This window comes from Protomyctophum parallelum (genome assembly GCF_964188405.1).
Source record: "Protomyctophum parallelum genome assembly, chromosome: 4".
Taxonomy (NCBI): Eukaryota; Metazoa; Chordata; class Actinopteri; order Myctophiformes; family Myctophidae; genus Protomyctophum; species Protomyctophum parallelum.
Window position 1 is genome coordinate 44099865 of NC_139700.1, and position 22342 is coordinate 44122206.

General features: G+C 43.4%; 1 protein-coding gene across 1 annotated transcript in view; it reads left to right on the forward strand.

Moving 5' to 3' along the window:
- Positions 1–22342, forward strand: part of LOC310857210 (voltage-dependent calcium channel subunit alpha-2/delta-4-like) — a gene marked incomplete at its 3' end in the record, with an annotated part of 124919 nt that overhangs the window by 10084 nt on the left and 92493 nt on the right. The window contains exons 2-13 of the mRNA XM_083762820.1: positions 1770–1851; positions 3694–3810; positions 3941–4000; positions 5239–5401; positions 7250–7381; positions 8463–8523; positions 13861–14011; positions 18447–18521; positions 19793–19882; positions 20208–20321; positions 20748–20826; positions 21131–21264. Of these exons, the coding sequence (XP_083618946.1) occupies positions 1770–1851; positions 3694–3810; positions 3941–4000; positions 5239–5401; positions 7250–7381; positions 8463–8523; positions 13861–14011; positions 18447–18521; positions 19793–19882; positions 20208–20321; positions 20748–20826; positions 21131–21264 (1258 nt within the window). The remainder of the gene's footprint in view (positions 1–1769; positions 1852–3693; positions 3811–3940; positions 4001–5238; positions 5402–7249; positions 7382–8462; positions 8524–13860; positions 14012–18446; positions 18522–19792; positions 19883–20207; positions 20322–20747; positions 20827–21130; positions 21265–22342) is intronic.

Here is a 22342-nt window from a genome sequence, read left to right on the forward strand (position 1 = left end):
GGAGGTGGTGGTCTCGGGAACGGACAATGTGGTCTCGAATCAGCGCGTGGGTCCACGTTAGCATGCCCCCGTCCAACTGTCAGAGCTGGCTTTCAGGTGCCTGTCTGCCACGCAACCTCCGTGTTGGCCGCGATGCTTCCCCAAAGATTCACCCGCTTCTGGTAAGTTATGTCGATTGACGTGCGAACATTAAGAAGGTGTGGAATAGCTGTAGTTGTTTTCCCCGTGTGGTCAGATGCCTGCCTGGGGGCGGTGTGAAAAAGGGTAGGTGCGTTGGAGAATGCGCTAGGGTCCTTGAGGCTGTTCTTCGTGGCATGTTGTTTGTTGTATGTAGTAATTGTGTCGATGCGTAGGCTACTGTTACTAAGGTAGAGTGTTCGCCAGCCTCAATCGCCTGTCCGTGCAAAGGACAGCAGCCAGAGAGGGAGGGGCCTGAGGTGGTGTGGAGCAGATCAGCGAGTTTGGACATTGAGGGGGTTGGAAATATCCCGGTCACTGTCAAGGCCGTAGTACTGTAAATATGACATGAATATGAATGCAAAGTAGTGGTTGATGTATGGACAGGCTAGCTGTTGCTGTTGTGCATGGTGAGATGTGTGCAAACGGTGTAGTTTAGTAGGAGAAGACGGCCAAAGGATGCAACACACACACACACACACACACAGTCAGCGGTGCCAAATTGTATAGGGCACTCTTTGTTGTGTTGCGGCGGTAGCTAGAGGAAGCATGCCAGTGGGGTAATGTTGAGAACGGTGGCCTGTGATGCAGGTGTCGCTAAGGGGCGGAGGTGTGTGAGGGTGCGAGGTTAATTCACTAATAAATGTATTATTAATCATTAATGTGTCAAATCGAAAAAAGGGCTTCGTTAAGACCTCCATATTCATATGGTCAATGCCTGTGTGAAAAGTGGGAGTGATTGGTGCAGGCAATGAGGAGATACGGCGTTGTTTCTGACATTCAGACATTTTTTGTTCAACAAGAGAAACATTTTCTTCAGAATCCTTATCATTTTATCAAGTTATCATTGTACCTGTTTGAGCTGAAGACCCTGTAACATTAAAAAAAATATATTCGTATTTATATAGCGCCTTTATCCAAGGCGCTTTACATAGATTGTGCATTACATTCACCCATTCATGCACACATTCATACACCGATGGCATCGGAAACCATGCAAGGCACCAACCAGCACATCAGGAGCAATTAGGAGTTCAGTGTCTTGCTCAAGGACACTTCGACACTAACTCTCTCTCTCTCTTGGTAGCATTGTCACTCCTGGCATCATTAACGTCCAACAGATGGACCAATGAAAGAGAATTCTTATTGAGTGTGCGTGTGTGCGTGTTGTGCGTGTTGTGCATTTGTGCGTGCGTGCGTGCGCAGGGTATGACAGGAATCCTCAGCTGAGCCAAAACAGTAATTCCTGCATGTCCTCTATAGTCTGTCCATTTACAATACAGTAGGACACCCCCCTTCATTAGGTCTGCCCTCTTTCTCACTCTCCCCTATCCCCAATTGTATTAACCCAAGTACGGTACACGTTCATCTATATTCATCATGCCATGTACTAGTCTAAAACATGTATATTAAAAACCAAATAAGCTGTACACATAAAAACTATAGGATGCAGCCGTGTCAACAAATGAACCATCTGCCTGCATAAATACTGTAACGATAATGTATGCCAGTTCATCATGGTGATAATAATAAATAATACTATATATCAGTTCATCTTGGTGTTTACCCACATGTGCGTTTCTGTGTTTCAGGGTACAGGGGTGGGCCGCTCTCATGTCCGTGCAACTTCGGGATTTCACACTGAAATATTCTGGCTCTCAACTCCTACAAAAGGTAAGGAATTAAATGTTGTGTAGTCTCACATGTAGCCATGATGGTTGGATACTGATCAGACATGATGAGACTGATATGATACGTGCATAGTGACACACCTAAGTTCAATATATAGGCTAGAACAGCGGCGGAAATGCTACCAATAATGAAGGACTGCCCTAAAGCAGTGGTTCTCAAGCTTTTTCATGTCAAGGACCCCCAAATTGATATGTGGCCGCGGCCCCCCTTCTCAAAAACATTCTGTTGCCAGGGACCTCCAGAAGGAAAAGATTTGAGTTAAAATGTTCGGTCCCGTCCATGGAATGTGGAAGTGCAAAAGACAAAAAAAGAAAAGAAAGACATGTTATCTGTGGTTTACTTCCCGTAAGTCCATTATTTTACAGTGGAAAGAGTGAACGTGAACACAGCTTCTGATCTGAACCATTCTTTTTAGGCCCCATAGTGGTCACTGAACTAAATATTGGACCTGATATAGTCACAAGCCACACTATATCAGATTTTCAGATTTTCATACAAAGAAAATCAGAGGAAAATCAGTAGAAAACTTACTTTATTATCCACCTTTCTCTGTCCGACCTTTCTCTTTTGGGCTCTAGACCTACCAGTGAACATCGGACGTTCCTCCTACAAATGGTTCACGCACCATTTGTAGCATTTGTGTACCATCTCGCCTCATAGTGGCTCCAATTTGGATGAGCGATCATTCTAAATCGACCATCTTTGCCTCCCAATTCAGCTCATAATAAGTTTGGCAGCATGTTGGCTAAAAACATCTAAAATGCATAATAAGCTGCACCGTCCGAAGCCGACTCGAGCTGGTGAGTGGCAGTAGTGCAGAGCGACGCAAAGACTGCTTCTGCTGACTCAGCGCCGTTCGCGTGGTGTTGTATGTCATCAGTTCCGTGTCGTGTTTGAGATTGACGCATCTGGTGTGAGAATGCGTCAGTACTGGAGGCAGTATGTGCCAAAAGCACTGGTGGCCCACAGTTTGTTTAGAGCAAACATAATCCCTCATACAGGATGTTTCTCTCTGTAGTCTGTATGTACATCTTCTTCATATGACTCAATTGAGGAGGTGACACTGCCAACACTGACTCATTTTAGCAGGATGTCACATAGCGGGATGAACCTAAAGGCGTTTTGTGTCACCTAGGGCCAACAATAATATGTATGTACAGTGACATAGTGCCAGGCACATACTGTATAGTGCCAGCCCATTCACTTCTATGGAGTTCCTCACCCAGCGCATGCTCCCTTTTCTTTCGTGTTTGTTGATGGTGATGTCATGGGGCTAATTCGCATGCGCAGTAGGGTTACCTCCGTATGCAAACCTGTGCTGAAGTTTGTGAGATAATTAGTGAGGAGTGAAAACAGGAGGGGGCCTATTATAGCATATTCATAGCAAATTGACACACAGGGTCATGGGTGCATGCTTGACCTGAACAACACACTCCCCAAACGACCTGTCGTGACGTCTTGGGATAAATGTGACCAAACGTTTGGGTACCCCCTTCCAGTCTGGTTCCTTCCTGGGCACTTCCGCACTTCAGGAATGCCAAAGTTCCGTCCGGGTCTGCCAACAAAACAGTTAAAATGATGGAGGCACGCAGTCTAATGCGGATTGGAGCCATGAGAGGCACCACCGAGTGACCCGCCAGGAGTCGCTGTGCCGAGCATTGCAAAGTCCGCTTCAGTCAACTCAGTGCCATTCGAGTTAGGGACAGAACATGGTCTTAGATTGCACTAATTAATATTATGAAGTACTGATTTAATGTATGGTGCCCAGTTGTCAACAAAATAGACGAAATATCCATGATATGTATGCGCTCTGAATTCTTTTAGAAACTCAAGGACGTGGAGTCCATCATCAAGATTGTGAAAGTCGACGGACAAGACATGGTGAAGGATTTCTCTGACGACATCGAGCGCATGCTGGGAAGCAAGATGAAGTCAGTACAGGTGAGAAAACACGAACATGAACCACATACCTGACACATCCAACCACTCTATTCATCGTTTATTTTATACCCGTATATTTTCTTGAGATGAGAAATGCTCATAGTTTTGTCATCTCCGTTTCTCTCCACAGAGATTGGCAGAGTCGGCGGAGGATGCAGATTTGTACCATGAATTCAACGCTACTTTAGGGGTTCGTTCATTTTTGTGTTAAGTGTCAAGTACAGTATATCCATCCATATCCGTACGTGTGAATTTATGTCTGTGAAGACCAAATAACCAGGCCAGTACGGTAAGTTTGTCTGTAAAGTTAAACGTTACACGCTGGATGCCTGCCAGTCTGTTACAGGAGAGCCACACTCCATTAAGCCTCCCCACTCCCCCACCAGCTTAAAGATGCTATAAGCGATAATATGTCAACATTTTAATGACCTTTTTATTTTTAGGTATTCAGACAGCCAGCAATGGGTAGAACGCTCCCCAACGAAATGTAGTCTCTGTGACACATCTAGGGGCCGCAATCTGCATTCAAAGATGTTCCTAGAAGCTTTGTCATTGGTCGGGGAAAAAACGGTCGCAATGACTGTCAGGAAGAAGACAGGCAAATCGACCAATTTTCTTTTTAAGGTCATATATATTATTGCTTATAGCAGTTTTAAGGAACAGGGACTAATTACACACAAATACCGTAGCCCAAAACAGTAACTCTGTGTATTTAACCCCAATAAACAGTAGTCTTAACAAGAATGACACGTGTATCATTAACTGCCAGGTGAAACAAGCTCTCTCCGTTGTGCATCTGTCCCTCCTTTCCTATTTATTAATTTTTTAACGTGTACCGGTATGTTTCTGTGTCAGAACCTCGTGGCTGTTGTTTGCATTCGTTTTTCCGACGTTCTTCTGTTGGTTCAATCACTGTTATGTGTTTTGTTATGGCTTTCCTGTAGCTCCAGACAGTTAGCTCACAACGTTAGCCGCTGTTGTCAGTGGCTCCTACGCTGCCGCGTATGGGGTGCAGACTCCCATTGGCTTAGGGGCAGCCAATAATATCTAGGTCGCTATTAAATACGGGGCTGTTGTATGCCAGGTTTTCACCTGGCAAATACACAGCAAAGTGTGTTTTAGTAAATACACAATATTCTCCATAAGGCCTCACTCACACCTAAGACACACTTGTTCTGTGTGTCATTCAATGCATTTCCAATGGGAGTCACATGGTTTCATGACACAACCTTGTTGCATGGCTGTCTTCTGCCCCCCCCCCCCCCCCCCCCCCCCCCCCCCCATGCAACAAGGTTGTGTCTTCAAACCATGTGACTCCCATTGGAAATGTATTGAGGCGGCCATGACACACAGAACACACAGGACACAAGTGTGTCTTAGGTGTGAGTGAGGCCTAAGACTTCGCAATGTGTCCTCCTCCTCTGACAGTTTGACTACTACAACTCCATGATGATCAACACCATGGACAACAGTGGGGAGTTCATTGAGTTGGGAGGAGAGTTTCCCCTGGAGGACAATGCGCATTTCAACAACATGCCGGTCAACGTGTTGCAGAGTGACATCCAGATCCCCACCAACGTCTTCAACAGAGGTAGATGGGAGGGGGGGGCAGTAGCCAGTAGTCTACTGGCTGGACTAATACCACAGAATTGACTGTGCCCTTCTTTAAACACATTTTATCACCCAGTGTCAATTATCTAATGTAATCCTGGGCTATATACACTCCCTCCGCCAAACCTGGGGAGTGCAGCGGACTGACCTCATGCTTCCTTCAATGTATGAGCGTCCAAGCTGCTTCTTTTCACCTGACAGGGTTGGTTCCCTGGTCGGATAGCGCGTGGAAGGAACACATTATTAGTGTGGTTGCCCGAATGGGCAACCAGACTCTTGTAACTGTGACACTTTATTATTATTTTCTCACTGGAGTAGTCTTTATTTTGACGCTTTATACCTCCCACACTGTACGCTGTACGCACTTGAGCCATATGTCAAATTGACCGGAAAAATCGGGAATCGTGTGCTTGTATTTTGTTAAGAGAAATGTTGTATAGTTTAATTGATATGAATTTATTAGTGAATTAAATTTCCCCATTGACATGAATGGGAAAAGGCAAAAATTCACATAAAAGTATTTGTTCCTCGGAGACTGTAATCACTATAGTTACAAAACTTTTAGGGATATTTCAACATTATCACTAAAATTATTTAACCCTAAAATTTTATCGGTCGGCCTCATGGTGGCGCTATAACAGCCCACTTTACCTTTTGGCTTATAACTCTTGAACCGTAGGTCGTAAAATCAAAATTATTTTTTCCCTGGATTCCTTGGGTCATGACGCATCTCCCCATATAGGCCACGCCCATTTCCGCCATGATAGATTTTCCGCCATTTTGAATTCTGTCCAAAACACACTTTTTGCTTTTCCTCCTACAGATTTTGTCCAAATCTCACAGAAATCGGCACACGTGATCTCTGGACCCATCCAATTAAAACTGAGCCGCAGAATTTTGAAAGTGCGTATCGTTCGGCCGTAATCGTCTTCCGAAGTTAGTAGGAGGGGCCTATATCACAAAAAATGCCATAAATCACGAACGGAATGTCCAATCCATCCCAAATTTCAATCACATGTCCGGGGTGGTTCAATCAACCAAGTTCTAAAAGCAATTCCATTTTCATCCATAGGGGGCGCCGCAAATGCGAGAAATGTAACCGTTTGTCGCAAAAACATGAATTTCGGGGGTTAAATCCCCTCCGAATTACTTACGCATGATCTAAGGCGTGACTTGAAATTGTAATTGGCTGGCAATACTAGTGGGAGGGGCATATGTAAGCCACTGCGGCAACCACACTCTGCAATTTTTTTAAATTGCGAATTTTCTAGTTCCAACCTGTTCCTTTCCCCTCCATCAGGCTGGCCAGGGGGAGGTAGTTTAGAGGCCAGGATTTGTTTTTGTGAGGGTACCTACCCTAGGGGACACGAGGAGAACATGCAAACTCCACACAGAAAGGCCCTTTCCAAACGAAAAAAAAAAAATGTTTGTTTTATGTTTGACATAGTAATGGTCTTATTATTAGTTTATTTATATAATTATATTTTAATCTTAGAGGTATTAAAAAGGTCTTAAAAGTTACTTTAGAAATGTGCAGATACCCTGTATTAAGTATACACTTATATGGACCCCGACTTTGAGAACCAATGTTCCAGTGTGTCACTCAAAAATAATAACGTATTTTCTCATTTTTGTTACGTTATTTCTTTCGAATGATACGCTGCAACGAGCATAAGTCAGGCTCTAGGCACTGATCTTGTCGTCTGCACACACAGAGAGATCCCAACATTCTGATCTTGTCGTCTGCACACACAGAACCCAACATTCTGATCTTGTCGTATGCACACACAGAACCCAACATTCTGATCTTGTCGTCTTGCACACACAGACCCCAACATTCTGAACGCCATCTATAACTCCGAGGCGCTGAACGACGTCTTCATCAACAACTTCAACAAAGACCCGACTCTCACCTGGCAATACTTTGGCAGCTCCACCGGCTTCTTCAGAGTCTACCCCGGTAATGGAGCCCAAGATGGAAAACATTGTTATGATAGCAGTACAACCGTTTTTTATTTTCCTTCTGTTTATTCACAAACAATGATGACACCATTTTTGAGTGGTGCAACCACTCCAAGCAACAGCAATGTCCGTGTTCCCGTGTTCACCTATGTGTTTGCGTTAATGAGCACCAGTATAATGAGTACCAGTAGGGGCTCTGTTGTGCCAGAAACAGAGAGAGGGATAGTGCTGCACTGTTGCCTGCTAATGAGAGAGAGAGAGGTGGGGGGGGGGGGGGTTTGCACCACTCAGTTCACACGGGTGTGATTTTTTCTTTATCATGACCCACATTTTAAATGTTCTGGTCTGTATTAAAAAGCAGCACTATATGTAACTTTCCTCTTCCACTCCGGATTTGAACCGGCACATGCTATAATAGAGCCTGCCTGCTTGCTCAGGGGATACATTAATCTTGACCTGATCAGGTATCAGTATTTAGATATTTGATATTCATTCATTCTAGGTGCCCCGCCCCCTTTGCTATACAAACCCATTGTAACTTCAAACGTCATTTTAACCATGATAGATTTATCGAAAACACCCAACATCTTTTCTGGTGACTGATAATGTTCGCCACACGGCCAAAGCATTCCCGGGGGTCCCCATCCAAAAACGTTGAGAACCCCTGTTCTAATACGTGAGGGAGCAGTCATTTACTGTTTTCATTTCTTTTTGAGTGGTGCAACCACTCCAAGGAACAGCAATGTCCGTGTTCACCTATGCCTTCAGTAGGGGTGCTGTAATATATATACTGTATGTATATTTGGAGGTAAATCAACGCTCTCAACACTTTCAGCACTCTCAACGCTCTCAACGCTCACACCGCTCTCAACGCTCCAGAAAAACACCCAAAATAATTATTAAAAATAAATGAATAAATGAAATGAAATGAAATATCCCGTTAACATACTCCGCCATACACAATTACATTTTATTCATAAAAAACAAGTTACATAGTGAGGCTTTAATATACATATTGAAACCTTTTTTGAACTGTGAATAATGATAATAATCTGTACCGTAATGTCATTTCCCGTCAGGTATCAAATGGACGCCGGATGCTAACGGGGTGGCAGCGTTTGACTGTAGGAACCGTAACTGGTAAGCTCTGATGGTCCCTGAATAGACTGACTGACCCACTGATCCCCAAGACCCTGAGACCCTGTCATGTGATCCACTAATTCACTGTCCCAAACAGTGGGACGGGACCAGGGACGTGTGCACACATAGACATCAAAGGAGGGCTTCAGTTCCTGCCCTTTTACACCGTCTGTAAAACAACTGCCCTCTCCAGACCACGAATGCAGCATTCACTGTGGTGAAAGAAATGCAAATGCCCCTCCTCTCCTTTCCATGCCATGCCGGAAGGCAGCATTCAGGAGATTTATTTTCTTTTTTTCGAAGTCTCCTGAACTTGAACGCAGCATTTTGCATTGAACTAATTTGTTTCGAAATCCATGTCGTTACACCTGCATCTCCACTAGCTAAAGAGTGGAGGGTTGCACCCCGGAAATAGTTGATCTACAAGCTCTTAACGAGCTTGTATATATAGCTATTTTTATATAGCTATTTTTGCTGTTTTGGGCCAAAAGTGCCCTCTTATGGGATTTCAGCTCCTGCCTCTCTAACACTCTCTGCACATGCCTGCACTAATATAATATTTTATAAAGAATACGTTTAACCTTCTTAATCCTCCTGGCTATCCTCATTTTCAATATATCATACAGTATGTCATTGGTGATATAAAAGAAAAAAGAAAAAAAGAAAGCAGTGTGGCTATTTTCACAACTCCTGTAGGGCTAAAATAATTATAATCTTGGTAATGGGCTAAAGAAATTAAATCCTCCCGCGGGATAAGCGAAAGACATTCTAAGCAATTATGATGTGACCCATAACTACATTTTACACCATCAGTACCACAGACGAAAAACAGTCTAAGTCCAAATTTCATTCTGACCCCTCCACGAAAAGGCCTCGTTGTCCTGAACCCTTATCTATAATTTATACATTATGGATCAATAGTGTGGACATAGACTGTTTTTCGTCTGTGGCATTAATGTAATCTTCCACATTACTCAAGCAGATCTTGAGTTGCCACTCTTGACCCAGGGCTGTGAAACAGTGATCTATACGCACTGCAATCCTCACATGCACTGACACTGACACGTTCACCAGATGGCACGTAGAATGAGGACAAGCTATCATTACGCAGAATAGGCGTGTGCAAGCACGCATGCACGCACGCACACGCATGCACGCATCACATCTGTCTTGCACAAATAAAGTTGTTTTTTGTCCCTGTGTAAGCAAGAGTTGCACCTCCTATGGCATTCCAGCTTCTTCCAGGAATTAGTATAATTCCATTAAAAAAAAAAGCTTTGGAAAGTGGCCAAAAGATTTGACACTTTTTTTTATTATTATAATTTTTCCTTGTTTTTGAAAATGCAAATTGTGGTGCTTTTTCAGGCCAATGAAACCAATGATACACATCCTGGATACTGGCAAGGACTGTCTAAAGAGGACGAGACGCGAATACCGCAAGGGCGCCGCCATGTTGCTCACATGGTGCTCCATGGAAGGAAAGAAACATGCGCAGTTGAGACCAAGGAAGCTGAACGCGGAAGTGTTGGCTGCATATAGCCCATTGCGCATGTTTCTTTCCTTCCATGGAGCAACATGGCGTCGCCCGTACGACGCCATGTTGTCTTTGCGTCTCGTCCTCTTTATACAGTCCTTGGATACTGGATGGTATCGGCGCATTCCACATTTTGGTGGCAGAGCAGGAGAACGAGAATGTTGGGTGGAACAAACATACCATAAAGACAGAAGCATTAGGCCTGACTCACACCTTCGCATCTAGCATACTTGATGCATGCTAGATGTAAAGAAAGGGTTTGTTTACATCTTGCCCCAATGTATTTCCAATGGAAGTCACATGGTTTGACACAACATTTGTGTTGTACGGCTTCCGGCCGAGTCAAACCATGTGACTCCCATTGGAAATGCATTGTGAGCTTGCATCAGTCAATACGTCTCATGCATCAGCTATACATCAATCTGTTGCGAAGGTATGAGTCAGGCCTAAGACTTCTTCCTACATATGCTTCACTGCACTGTAGGTATTGGTCAACAAAAAGTATACTTTGCAGAGAAAAAAAGTTTGGCTATTGAAAAGTGAAAAGGTTTTCCAAAGCGACCATGCATAGTGACAGATAAAGATTGCGTGTAAGACAGCCTGTATCAACTCGGTATCAGGCGCTGGATCTTTAGATTAGGTCCATGGATACTGCCATATACAGCGCGATGCGCTGCGCAGCGTGCACTGCGTCCAGGCAGAGCACAGCACAGCCTGCTATATTGCCCTGATCCCCTGGAAAAGACTTTAAGCTGCTCCTTAAGTTTGTTATAGCAGATCAGTAGCTGGGTCAGTGGGACTCACATGGGCGCCATATGCCACTATTTATGCATTTATAAGTTATGCCAATCGGTGGCGTGTGTATTCTATCTGAGATGTTATTTCTTAAGCCATTTAGACCTGAGAAAGGGTTCTACAAATGCCTTCTAAATCCTGACAAGGACCCCAAAAATTATATGTAATCAGCCGCCGACCTACAAGCTCGTGCCGCGCTATGAGCTTGTAGATTTGCTATTTTTCAACAGCTAAAGTACAACATAATGCTAAAACAGATGCGTACAGAATGTAGCACATTTACACAATGCATATATTGCATTCAATTTCATTCACTGTATTTCTGTTTGTAATCGCAAAGGGATACTGTATTACACTTACAACAAGTTATTTTTAATAGCTTTTATCACTTTCTCAGAGTTGTAGTCTACTTGCCAACCCATAGAGCCCCATTGTGAACCCGGACATTTTGAGTACCCTAAAGTTTTATGTTGGAAACGTTGAGTATGGGTCCCCAGCATTTAGAAACTGCCGGATGCTAACTTGCATACTGTATGTTGGGCAATTTTCATAATCATTTTCAAATATAAGGCTAACATTTTCAAAATGTCATTATGCTTTAAGTAGCATGGGACGGGTCAAACTAGGGGGTTTTCATGATTTGAATCCATTGCAAGCATTAGTTTTGCACGAAATTTCCTCCATTCAGCTAAAAACCGTCATCACAAATATGATGAGGTCAGCACATTTGGGCTATGGCCAAATTTAGCCCAAGGAGTGATTTCTGTGCCAAAATAATGCTTGCAATGGATTCAGAATCATTACAAAAAACCCTAGTTTGACCCGTCATAATGCAAGTTAGCATCCAGCAGTTTCTAAATGCTGGGGACCCATACTCAACATTTCAAAACCTTAGGGTACTCAAAATGTACCGTAGCCTATTACATATAAGTGCTTTTTTTTTTTACAGTATGCGTTTGCCTTTTATTTTGCAGTTCAATGTAACAGAAATGCTACATTTAAGTAACATTTCTGTGCATTGCTTTTTATGAGACTTGGTTTAATGTCATAACATGGCAATGTATTTTTGTGTACATATTATGCATTAGAAAGCAGTGAGTAGTGAGTGAGGGGACAGTGTTTGGACTTCATTACAGCTCAAAGGATTAATTTTACCATTGTGGCAAATCACAAAAAGTTGTGTCAAGATCACGTGAGCATGAAGCATTTGGCGAGGAAAGAAAGACTCTAGCAGGAAGAAACCTTGAGACCCTCTCTAGGGTGCAGGCCATCTGGCTTGACGAGAGAGAGAGGAGGGGGGGGGGGGGGGGGGGGAGAGAGAGGGGGGAGAGGGGGGAGAGGGAAGAGGAGCTCAGTGAGCCAATAGGAAGCCCCCCCGCAGACTAAAGCATATTGTTGCTGTCGGGCAGAACCTCTTATCTCCATTTTTAAATTTGAGGTGTTTTTAGTTTTTTTTTTTTTACTAAATTGAAGGCCTACATGTTCATACTAGTACGTCACAAAAGCAAGCTCGAAACACGTCGCTTTGTTCGTGTCACATTCTAGCTTGCAGGTCTGATATGCTTTTGACTTTGATTCCTGAGTGGTAACAGGTTTGGACATAATGAGGTTTCCAGCCGACAGGCGATATAGCAGCATAGCTACAGTATAAGGGCTAGTATTATGGCTAGTTTATAAGCCATATCTCCCACTTTATTAAAACAAATTGACCCTTGGGACTGACTAACGTGCCAGTGAGGATCCACCACCAAGTGCCTTCGTCCGCCAATTGTATTTGTGTACAGTGTAGACGCTCGACAAAGCGCTGAGCATTGCACAGCGTAGCACCACTGTGGATTTGAACCCAGAACCTCCGGTGGTACGTGGCCAGGGACTTTGCCACTGCTCCACCGAGCACCTACATTACGTTTAGTTTAACTCGGTTTGACAGGTGAAAATGGCTCAACTACTAGCTCATCGTCTATTTTCACGATGTTTGCCACTGTCTTACGCAATATTTGACAATTTGGCCAATTTGGTGTTAATAAAAAGGTCTTAAAATTCATTAAATTGTAACTTTAGAAATTATACCCAGTATACACTTACACTGTATGTTGACTGTTGCAACTTTTATTGATTTTTGAAGGGACAGACAGTAGGCTGACAGGAAACGGGAGAGAGATGGGGGGATGACATGCAGTAAAGGCCGTGTCGGGCTCGGGAGTCGAACCCGCGGCACACTGCGACTGGATTACCAGTCAGGTGCCCAGACCGTTACGCCACGGCCTGGGCCGCGACTTTGTTTTTTAATTATTATTTTTTTCCCCCATGCTTTTGAAACTGCAAATGGTGGAAAAGTTCTGATTGAATGAATGTAAACAGCACGTGGTACAGTCAGAAATTATTAAAGGACCACTTCACCACTTTTCAACCTATCTTCATATAATAGGTCCTCACTAATAATCATGATAAAATGGCACGATTTTCGACTCAGTCTGTGTCTCATAGGAGGGCTGTGGGCAGTTTAGAAACCGTCTTCCAGTGACATTTTTTTACACAAAATATGTTTAGATTTTCATTATCGTGAGAACGATGGCTTCCATTTTCGCATTGCAACTTTGCAGGACTAGAAAGCCTGCAGTTTTTATTAGCTTGTATTCCCCATCGATGATGTCACTGGAAGACTGAACTGCCCACAGCCCTCCTATGACACACAAAATAATTGCGCCATTTTTTCATGATCATTAGTGAGGACCTATTATATGAAGATAGGTTGAAAAGTGGTGAAGTGGTCCTTTAAAGGTATATTCAGTGATTCAGGATAGAGAGTCAAAAACGAAACCTAAGGTTTTTTGACCCCCAGGGGTTAACTGGGGCCAGCACACTCTATAGTAGGGAGGATTATCACAACAAAACAAAAAAATAAGTGATATTTGAATTAAGTGAAATATACCTTTAAGGCTAACCCTCATCCGGGGACCCTTCAATATGATCACTGACCAACTTTGTGTCCTCCGCCATGCCTCCAGGTACATCCAGGCGGCCACGTCTCCAAAGGACATCATCATCATGGTGGACATCAGTGGCAGCATGAAGGGTCTGAAGATGACCATCGCCAAACACACCATCAACACCATCCTGGACACCCTGGGAGAAAACGACTTTGTCAACGTCATCGCTGTAAGAGACACGTTTATACTCACCATGTCACGTCACATGCTTTTAAATAGGTGCACTGTATTATACACCTGCCTAAATTATTTTGAAACAGACATGCACGTGCGCGCACACGTGCACAGCACACACAGCATTGGATGCACATACATGCATTCACTGACGCACACACGTACCCGTACAGCTTGTAGTTTGAGACAAGCTGTACGGTTGTACGGTTGTGTCTTGCGCACAACCGTATGTACCCCTTATGCCTAAACGTTTTAGGCATTTTGACACGTGACATTGTATATCGGCTATTTCAACTATGAAAATGTTTTTCAAACATTGTTGAGTAAAGATTGTCCTCTGTCTCTGGTTGAGTGAAGATTGTCCTCTGTCTGGTTGAGAGAAGATTGTCCTCTGTCTGGTTGAGAGAAGATTGTCCTCTGTCTGGTTGAGTGAAGATTGTCCTCTGTCTGGTTGAGAGAAGATTGTCCTCTGTCTGGTTGAGAGAAGATTGTCCTCTGTCTGGTTGAGAGAAGATTGTCCTCTATCTGGTTGAGTGAAGATTGTCCTCAGTCTGGTTGAGTGAAGATTGTCCTCTGTCTGGTTGAGTGAAGATTGTCCTCTGTCTGGTTGAGTGAAGATTGTCCTCTGTCTGGTTGAGTGAAGATTGTCCTCTCGATCTGTCTCTGGTTGAGTGAAGATTGTCCTCAGTCTGGTTGAGTGAAGATTGTCCTCTGTCTGGTTGAGTGAAGATTGTCCTCTGTCTGGTTGAGTGTAGATTGTCCTCTGTCTGGTTGAGTGAAGATTGTCCTCTGTCTGGTTGAGAGAAGATTGTCCTCTGTCTGGTTGAGTGTAGATTGTCCTCAGTCTCTGGTTGAGTGAAGATTGTCCTCTGTCTGGTTGAGTGAAGATTGTCCTCTCGATCTGTCTCTGGTTGAGAGAAGATTTTCCTCTGTCTGGTTGAGTGTAGATTGTCCTCAGTCTCTGGTTGAGAGAAGATTGTCCTCTGTCTGGTTGAGTGTAGATTGTCCTCAGTCTGGTTGAGTGAAGATTGTCCTCTGTCTGGTTGAGAGAAGATTGTCCTCTGTCTGGTTGAGTGTAGATTGTCCTCTGTCTGGTTGAGTGAAGATTGTCCTCTGTCTGGTTGAGAGAAGATTGTCCTCTGTCTCTGGTTGAGTGAAGATTGTCCTCTGTCTGGTTGAGAGAAGATTGTCCTCTGTCTGGTTGAGTGTAGATTGTCCTCAGTCTCTGGTTGAGTGAAGATTGTCCTCTGTCTGGTTGAGTGAAGATTGTCCTCTGTCTGGTTGAGTGAAGATTGTCCTCTCGATCTGTCTCTGGTTGAGAGAAGATTGTCCTCTGTCTGGTTGAGTGTAGATTGTCCTCAGTCTCTGGTTGAGAGAAGATTGTCCTCTGTCTGGTTGAGTGTAGATTGTCCTCAGTCTGGTTGAGTGAAGATTGTCCTCTGTCTGGTTGAGAGAAGATTGTCCTCTGTCTGGTTGAGTGTAGATTGTCCTCTGTCTGGTTGAGTGAAGATTGTCCTCTGTCTGGTTGAGAGAAGATTGTCCTCTGTCTGGTTGAGTGTAGATTGTCCTCTGTCTGGTTGAGTGAAGATTGTCCTCTGTCTGGTTGAGTGAAGATTGTCCTCTGTCTGGTTGAGTGAAGATTGTCCTCTGTCTGGTTGAGTGAAGATTGTCCTCTGTCTGGTTGAGTGAAGATTGTCCTCTCGATCTGTCTCTGGTTGAGAGAAGATTGTCCTCTGTCTGGTTGAGTGTAGATTGTCCTCAGTCTCTGGTTGAGAGAAGATTGTCCTCTGTCTGGTTGAGTGTAGATTGTCCTCAGTCTGGTTGAGTGAAGATTGTCCTCTATCTGGTTGAGAGAAGATTGTCCTCTGTCTGGTTGAGTGAAGATTGTCCTCTGTCTGGTTGAGAGAAGATTGTCCTCTGTCTGGTTGAGAGAAGATTGTCCTCTCGATCTGTCTCTGGTTGAGTGAAGATTGTCTTCTGTCTGGTTGAGTGTAGATTGTCCTCGGTCTCTGGTTGCGTAAAGCAAGAGTCAGACTTGAATCTATCTTAAAGGATGCAAACCTTGCTAAAATAATGGCCCATGTCATGTTCTGAAGTACCAAAACAAATTATGTTACATGCAGGGGTCATCGGCCATGTTGTCTTGTGGGGGAATTTTCTGTCAAAATTACATTTTTGGAATTTCATGGACATAAAATGAGACAGACAATACCAGAAACACAGGGTCAGTATCCCTGAGAGAGAGTCATATTTGGACACTCCCAGGAGTTATGTTGATCCTTGCAAATAAAACATTTGAGAACCACTAGTACTGTTAGTGGACTCATAATGTGCCAGACGTAGTAAATAAGTGTCATACATATTCTGAGGAAAACGAAAACTACTGTAGAGACTGACATTCATTCATAATTGGGTGTTATAATCAAAACATTATAATGGTGTGTAAAACAGGAAATCTAAAATTTGCGACAGACAAGTCTTGCCTAATTTATATCAATCTATGACTATTGACATACTGTAGAAATAACACTGTCTGTCAGTGATGTAACATAAGAGGATTAAATGACTGTGTTTTTGACTTTTGACATAGACAGTTGTAAACCTGACAAGTAAGTAACTTACTCCAGACTTAGGCCAATTTTCTAATTTAAGTTACATAACATTGTCTTTGACTTAGGCAATATAAAAAGCGCCTAGGTTACATTATTGACATCGGAGACCATTATGCTACTGGGGTGGGAACATACTAAAACACATACAATACAATACAGGAACAAATAAACATTGTACAGGGGACAGAACAACCGGAGTGTGAGGTGAGAAATGACACCAGTGATAAATAGAGCTGATAATTACTCATGATTACAGATTTGATTTGTTTTTAGCCAGCATGATCTTTTCAATAAGGATATATGCCATTTTACCAGAGGTTGCCAGAGCTGATTTAGGCATTTTTTTTACATAGGCCATTATTTTAGGCAGGTGACAAAACCATATTTCCTTCATCTCTGCTTCCTCAGTGACAGTGGTCATCCATTCCTGGCCTCCTCTCGCTCACAGTTTTTCAACATGTTCCTCAGCATGACTTCAACATGACTCCTGCTCAATGATCCAATCTGGATCTTTGTAGACGATCCAATTTGAGCTGGCAGCAACAGGGCTAGTTATCTAAGGAGTTGCTTTAAGCTCAGTGGCTGCAAACAATGTCATGTGAAACACACATTACTAAGGCTGGTGCAATGTTTGTGTTAGGACAATGTTTGTCTTTTACACAAACTCAAAGCTGGAAATATAGCTGCAAGCAGCCATAAGACGGCGTCAAGCCGTCAAAAACGTTATGCGTAATAAATAAGAAATCACACTTGTGAGGGGCACTCTTATCATCATACATCATCACATTCCGTGCTCAGCCAATCAAATCATCACACCCGCCGCACACTGCCAGACTGGATTACCAGCCAAGGTGCCTGGACCACTGAGCCCACGGCCCAGGCCGCCTGCAGTTCCAGCTTTGACCACTATGTCTCGGCGGCTTCAACGTTGGGGCAGCCTTTCTGGGGGCTTGGTCTATGCCCTTATTTGGGCTTGACCCCTAATTAACAAGCTCCATTCCTACTTTTGAGCAGTATGGGGAGCAGTATGGGGCACAGGTAGCTAAGAGAGAAAGTCACTTTCGACATGATACGATCCTTTCATTCTACTTTCATGAATGGAAAAGTGTCAGTTTATCTCTTAAAGTGTAAACAAAAAAGGGACCCTCAGGTCAAAACCTCCATGAGTGTCAAATTATTGACACAACTGGCGGCGCGGGGGCCACATGCGGCCCCCACCATCACTTTTAACCACAGGTTAAAATCAGAACACTGATATATTTCAGCTGTTGCAAAGATGCAAACATGAGGCCCCCACCATCACTTTTAACCACAGGTTAAAATCAGAACACTGATATATTTCAGCTGTTGCAAAGATGCAAACATGAGGCCCCCACCATCACTTTTAACCACAGGTTAAAATCAGAACACTGATATATTTCAGCTGTTGCAAACATGATCCGCTTTAATTACAGTACGCTTTAAGTCTATATATGTAGCAAAAAAAATAGTTAATGACTGGTATTAAAATGTTACTAACATCTAACTAACTATAACTAAATGTAATTGATACTAAATAAAAATGTTACTTTTCAGGATTCCAATTCAAAAAATATTCAGGATTTGAATTCAAATAGTTTTGAGCTTGTAGATCGGCTATTTTTTGCTACAACAGAAATATGCAATGTGGCCCTCTTGAGTGAGTGTGGAGATATAGTGGCCCTCTCTACATCCTCAAAGTTGCCCACGCCTGATGTAACTAATAATAATCAAATTATCATTATCCAGTCATTGCTGCGGTCTGTGTTTCATTGTCTCTGATGTCTCCGTGCCCCACAGTACACCGACTACGTGCGCTATGTGGAACCCTGCTTCAGAGGCACCCTGGTCCAGGCGGACTTGGACAACAGAGAGGTAAGAAAATGTTAAGCCCATTAAGGGTTTCATGGAGGCTTTAGCTGCTCATCCTTCCACTGAGACTCCTAACGGAGAGGGAGAGCTGTGGACAGCCATAGCCATTCCATTAGAGGGAGGTAACACTCACTGCATGGTCGCAGTCCCGCCCCCTACCAGGGCCCAGTAAATGATTCCCCGTTCATTTTCCTCATATACATTTCAAAAAGTATTTATTTAAATACCATTTAAGCCTCGTACAAAGCCAACTCGAGTTGTGAGAAATCATGACAACAAACACAATCTTTCGGGCCGAACAAATAATTAGAAAGAAGAAGAAAACGGCAGGTTACAAAACTTTTTTTGTTGTTTTTCTTCTTTGTAATTAATTGTTTGGTACAAAATATTGTGTTTACTGTCATTATTTGTACGCTTATAAGGTCTTTAAATAAATACGTTGTCTATGGGAAAAATGCATTGGTAATTATTTCCTGGGCCTGGCGTCGTCATGAAAGGGGGCCTGTGACGGTGACGCTCTATAACACCATTTGGACATGGTACTACTGGTCACACATTACTCAACTATAAGTGATAGTACTGTACCTGGGGCGATATACGTTAGGGCTTTGGCTGCCCCCAACCCTGTGAACACACGCACGCACACAGTGCTAGTACATACTGTACAATAGCTGTCATACAGTAAAGGCCTCAGCCATTTGGCCCTCTTCCTGGAAATCAGGGAGCAAACATGGGCAAGCTGCTGCTTGAGAATACGCACATTGTGTGTGTGTGTGTGTGTGTGTGTGTGTGTGTGTGTGTGTGTGTGTGTGTGTGTGTGTGTGTGTGTGTGTGTGTGTGTGTGTGTGTGTGTGTGTGTGTGTGTGTGTTGTGTCTGTGTCTGTGTCTGTGTCTGTGGTTGTGCACATAGCATGTTTAACATTTTCACTTTGAATAATTTTGTGTATTCATACATGCAACTGGCATCATGCACACAGTATTTGTCTCACAGTCTCAGTATAGTAGACTGTGTATGAATTGTAAGTAGGGCTACGGCTTGCAATGCAAGAGGAGCACATTTAGTCTGGCAGTCAGTCTGTCTGTCCTATGGTCTGTCAATCCAGCCACACATTTTGTTTATAATCACCACCTTCTGACCATTTTCTATAGTTCTAGTTTGGTTAGGTTTAATTGAATTTGAAGGCTGTACAAGCACATTTTAGGTAAAAAAAAAAGTATTAATTTTTTTACGAGCGGTTAGCTAACTTCAAGTGTCTCTTTCCCTCTGTTTGCAGCATTTCAAAATGCTGGTAGAAGACCTTCATGTGAAAGGAGAGGCCAAAATCGCAAAGGCCATGAAAGAGGCCTTCAAAATACTCAATGAGGTTTGTGTCTGACAAATTGACAATGTCCTGTGGGTCAAATATATATATATATATATATATACATACACACACTGTATATAATATTTGGATCTGAGATGTTATGGAGTAGAAGTAAATAATTGTACTTAAGTAAATGTACTTCGTTACTTCCCACCATGCACCCTGTATTCATTCAATATGCTCTTATAGTCTCTTCCCCCTCATTGACTGAGGTATTGTATAAATACATGTTGGCATGGCGTGCTGACTCCCTGAGGTATTCCTTGCTGTATAAAGACACGTTGGCATGGCTCTGAGGACTCCCTGTGTGCTGCTTCCTCCCCAGGTCAGGGCCAACGGCCAGGGAAGCATGTGCAACCAGGCCATCATGCTGATCACAGATGGAGCCATGGAGGACTTTGAGGCCGTCTTTGAGGAATTTAACTGGCCTGAGCGCCGGGTAATAATACAGCATTTACAATACACTATAATACCATATAGTGTACTCCACACATGCCTTTCGTTATATATTGTACCGTTTAGAACATAATTAATATTATCAATATCAATATTCCATTTACTATATATTTGCTGTCGGGCATGCAACATTTAAGTGATGCAAATGCCACTCCTTTCCATGCCATGCCGTTAGGCAGCATTCAGGAGAGTTGCTTTTTTTCCGAAATCTCCTGAACTTGAACGCCGCATTTTGCGTTGAACAAATTTGTTTAGAAATCAATGTCGTTACACCTGCATCTCCACTAGCTAAAGAGTGCTGGGTTGCGCCGCGAAAATAGCTGATCTACAAGGTCGCGTTGAGAGCTTGTAGATCTGCTATTATTTCGTTGTGAGCTTGTACTCTAAAACCTCTACCTCTGTGTCTCAGGTCCGAGTGTTCACGTACCTCATCGGAAGAGAGATGACCTTTTCACAAAATACCAAGTGGATTGCCTGTAATAACAAGGGTAGGACATTTGTGTGTGTGTGTGTGTGTGTGTGTGTGTGTGTGTGTGTGTGTGAGTGTGTGTGTGTGTGTGTGTGTGTGTGAGTGTGAGTGTTCATATTCTACATGCTATCTGTTGAACCAACATGAAGAATTTACTGGTTCATTCCAGTGAGAACAATATCAATGTACTGTAAATGCGCACAGGTAGTGTTTGTATGCATGTACATAGCTGTACACACACAGTACAGTATGTGTTTTTCTTGTTCGTTGTCATGTCTTCACTGGTCTCCCCGCTGTCTCCGTCTGTGTCCGTCCCCCACCAGGCTTCTACACACACATCTCCACCCTGGCGGACGTCCAGGAGAACGTCATGGAATACCTGCATGTCCTCAGCCGGCCTATGGTGATCAACCACGATCATGACATCATCTGGACCGAGGCCTACATGGACACTGTGGTGAGTCACGCTGCATTGACGTTCAGGAAAGAAGATTAAAACAAATCAGACCCGTCACTAACCCAGTGAGTGGTGCTGTACTGTGGCTCAGGAGGTAGGTTTGAATTCCATCTCCTCCTGTCTACATGTCGAAGTGTCCTTGGGCAAGACACTGAACCCCAATCGGTGTATGAATGTGGATAAAAATGCACCACTGTACTGTACTGTACTGTACTGTACTGTACTGTACTGTACTGTACTGTACTGTACTGTACTGTACTGTACTGTACTGTACTGTACTGTACTGTACTGTACTGTACTGTACTGTACTGTACAAGCCCTCCTCCCTGGCCTGTGTCTGTGTGTTAGGCTATGCAACAGTGACACAAACGTGCCTATAACGCTGTTTTCGTGCTCGGACACATGAGGACAGACCCAGGGACACAGCCACTCAAAAAAAAACTTTCCCTGGAGGAAAAAGAAAATCAAGTAAACCACATGAACCCCAGCCTCTCTGTTCTCTCAACTCAACTGTATTGTCACCTCACAGGTTTACAGGTGTAAAAAATAAAAAATTAAAGTGGGTGAAATTATTTTCTCGTACAAGCTCCTATTCAATCAGGGGCACTCACGTTATACGATTTGACCATGTGTTGCAACAAATGGAATACATGTCTTTGATGGCTCTGCTCTCTGCCCTGAATTATAGCCAAGGGCATACCAGAGTAGACCTAAAGCAAGGCATTCAAAAGATTGAATTTCACTTAAACCTTAAGCCAGGCAAAGCATTGTTCGTCAGTTTAACTTTAGAGCCATGCAAAGACTTGAATTTCAGTTTAACTTCTGAGCTATGCAAGACTATCTGAACTATACAAGTGGAGGCCGGGGCGGGTGGTGGAGGCAAAGCTTCGCCAGCAGCAGTGGAATTGCTGCTATCCAGTGTAGGTGGAAGCCATATTTAAATGAACTGCCTTGTAAATAGGCTGTGATTGGTGTTAGGAAAAAACCTGGCCGATTAGTTTCAAATCAGCAGACTGACGACTGATGATATCTGTATGACACCAGTGTCCTGCGTGAACCAACGGCATGCTTCATTCAT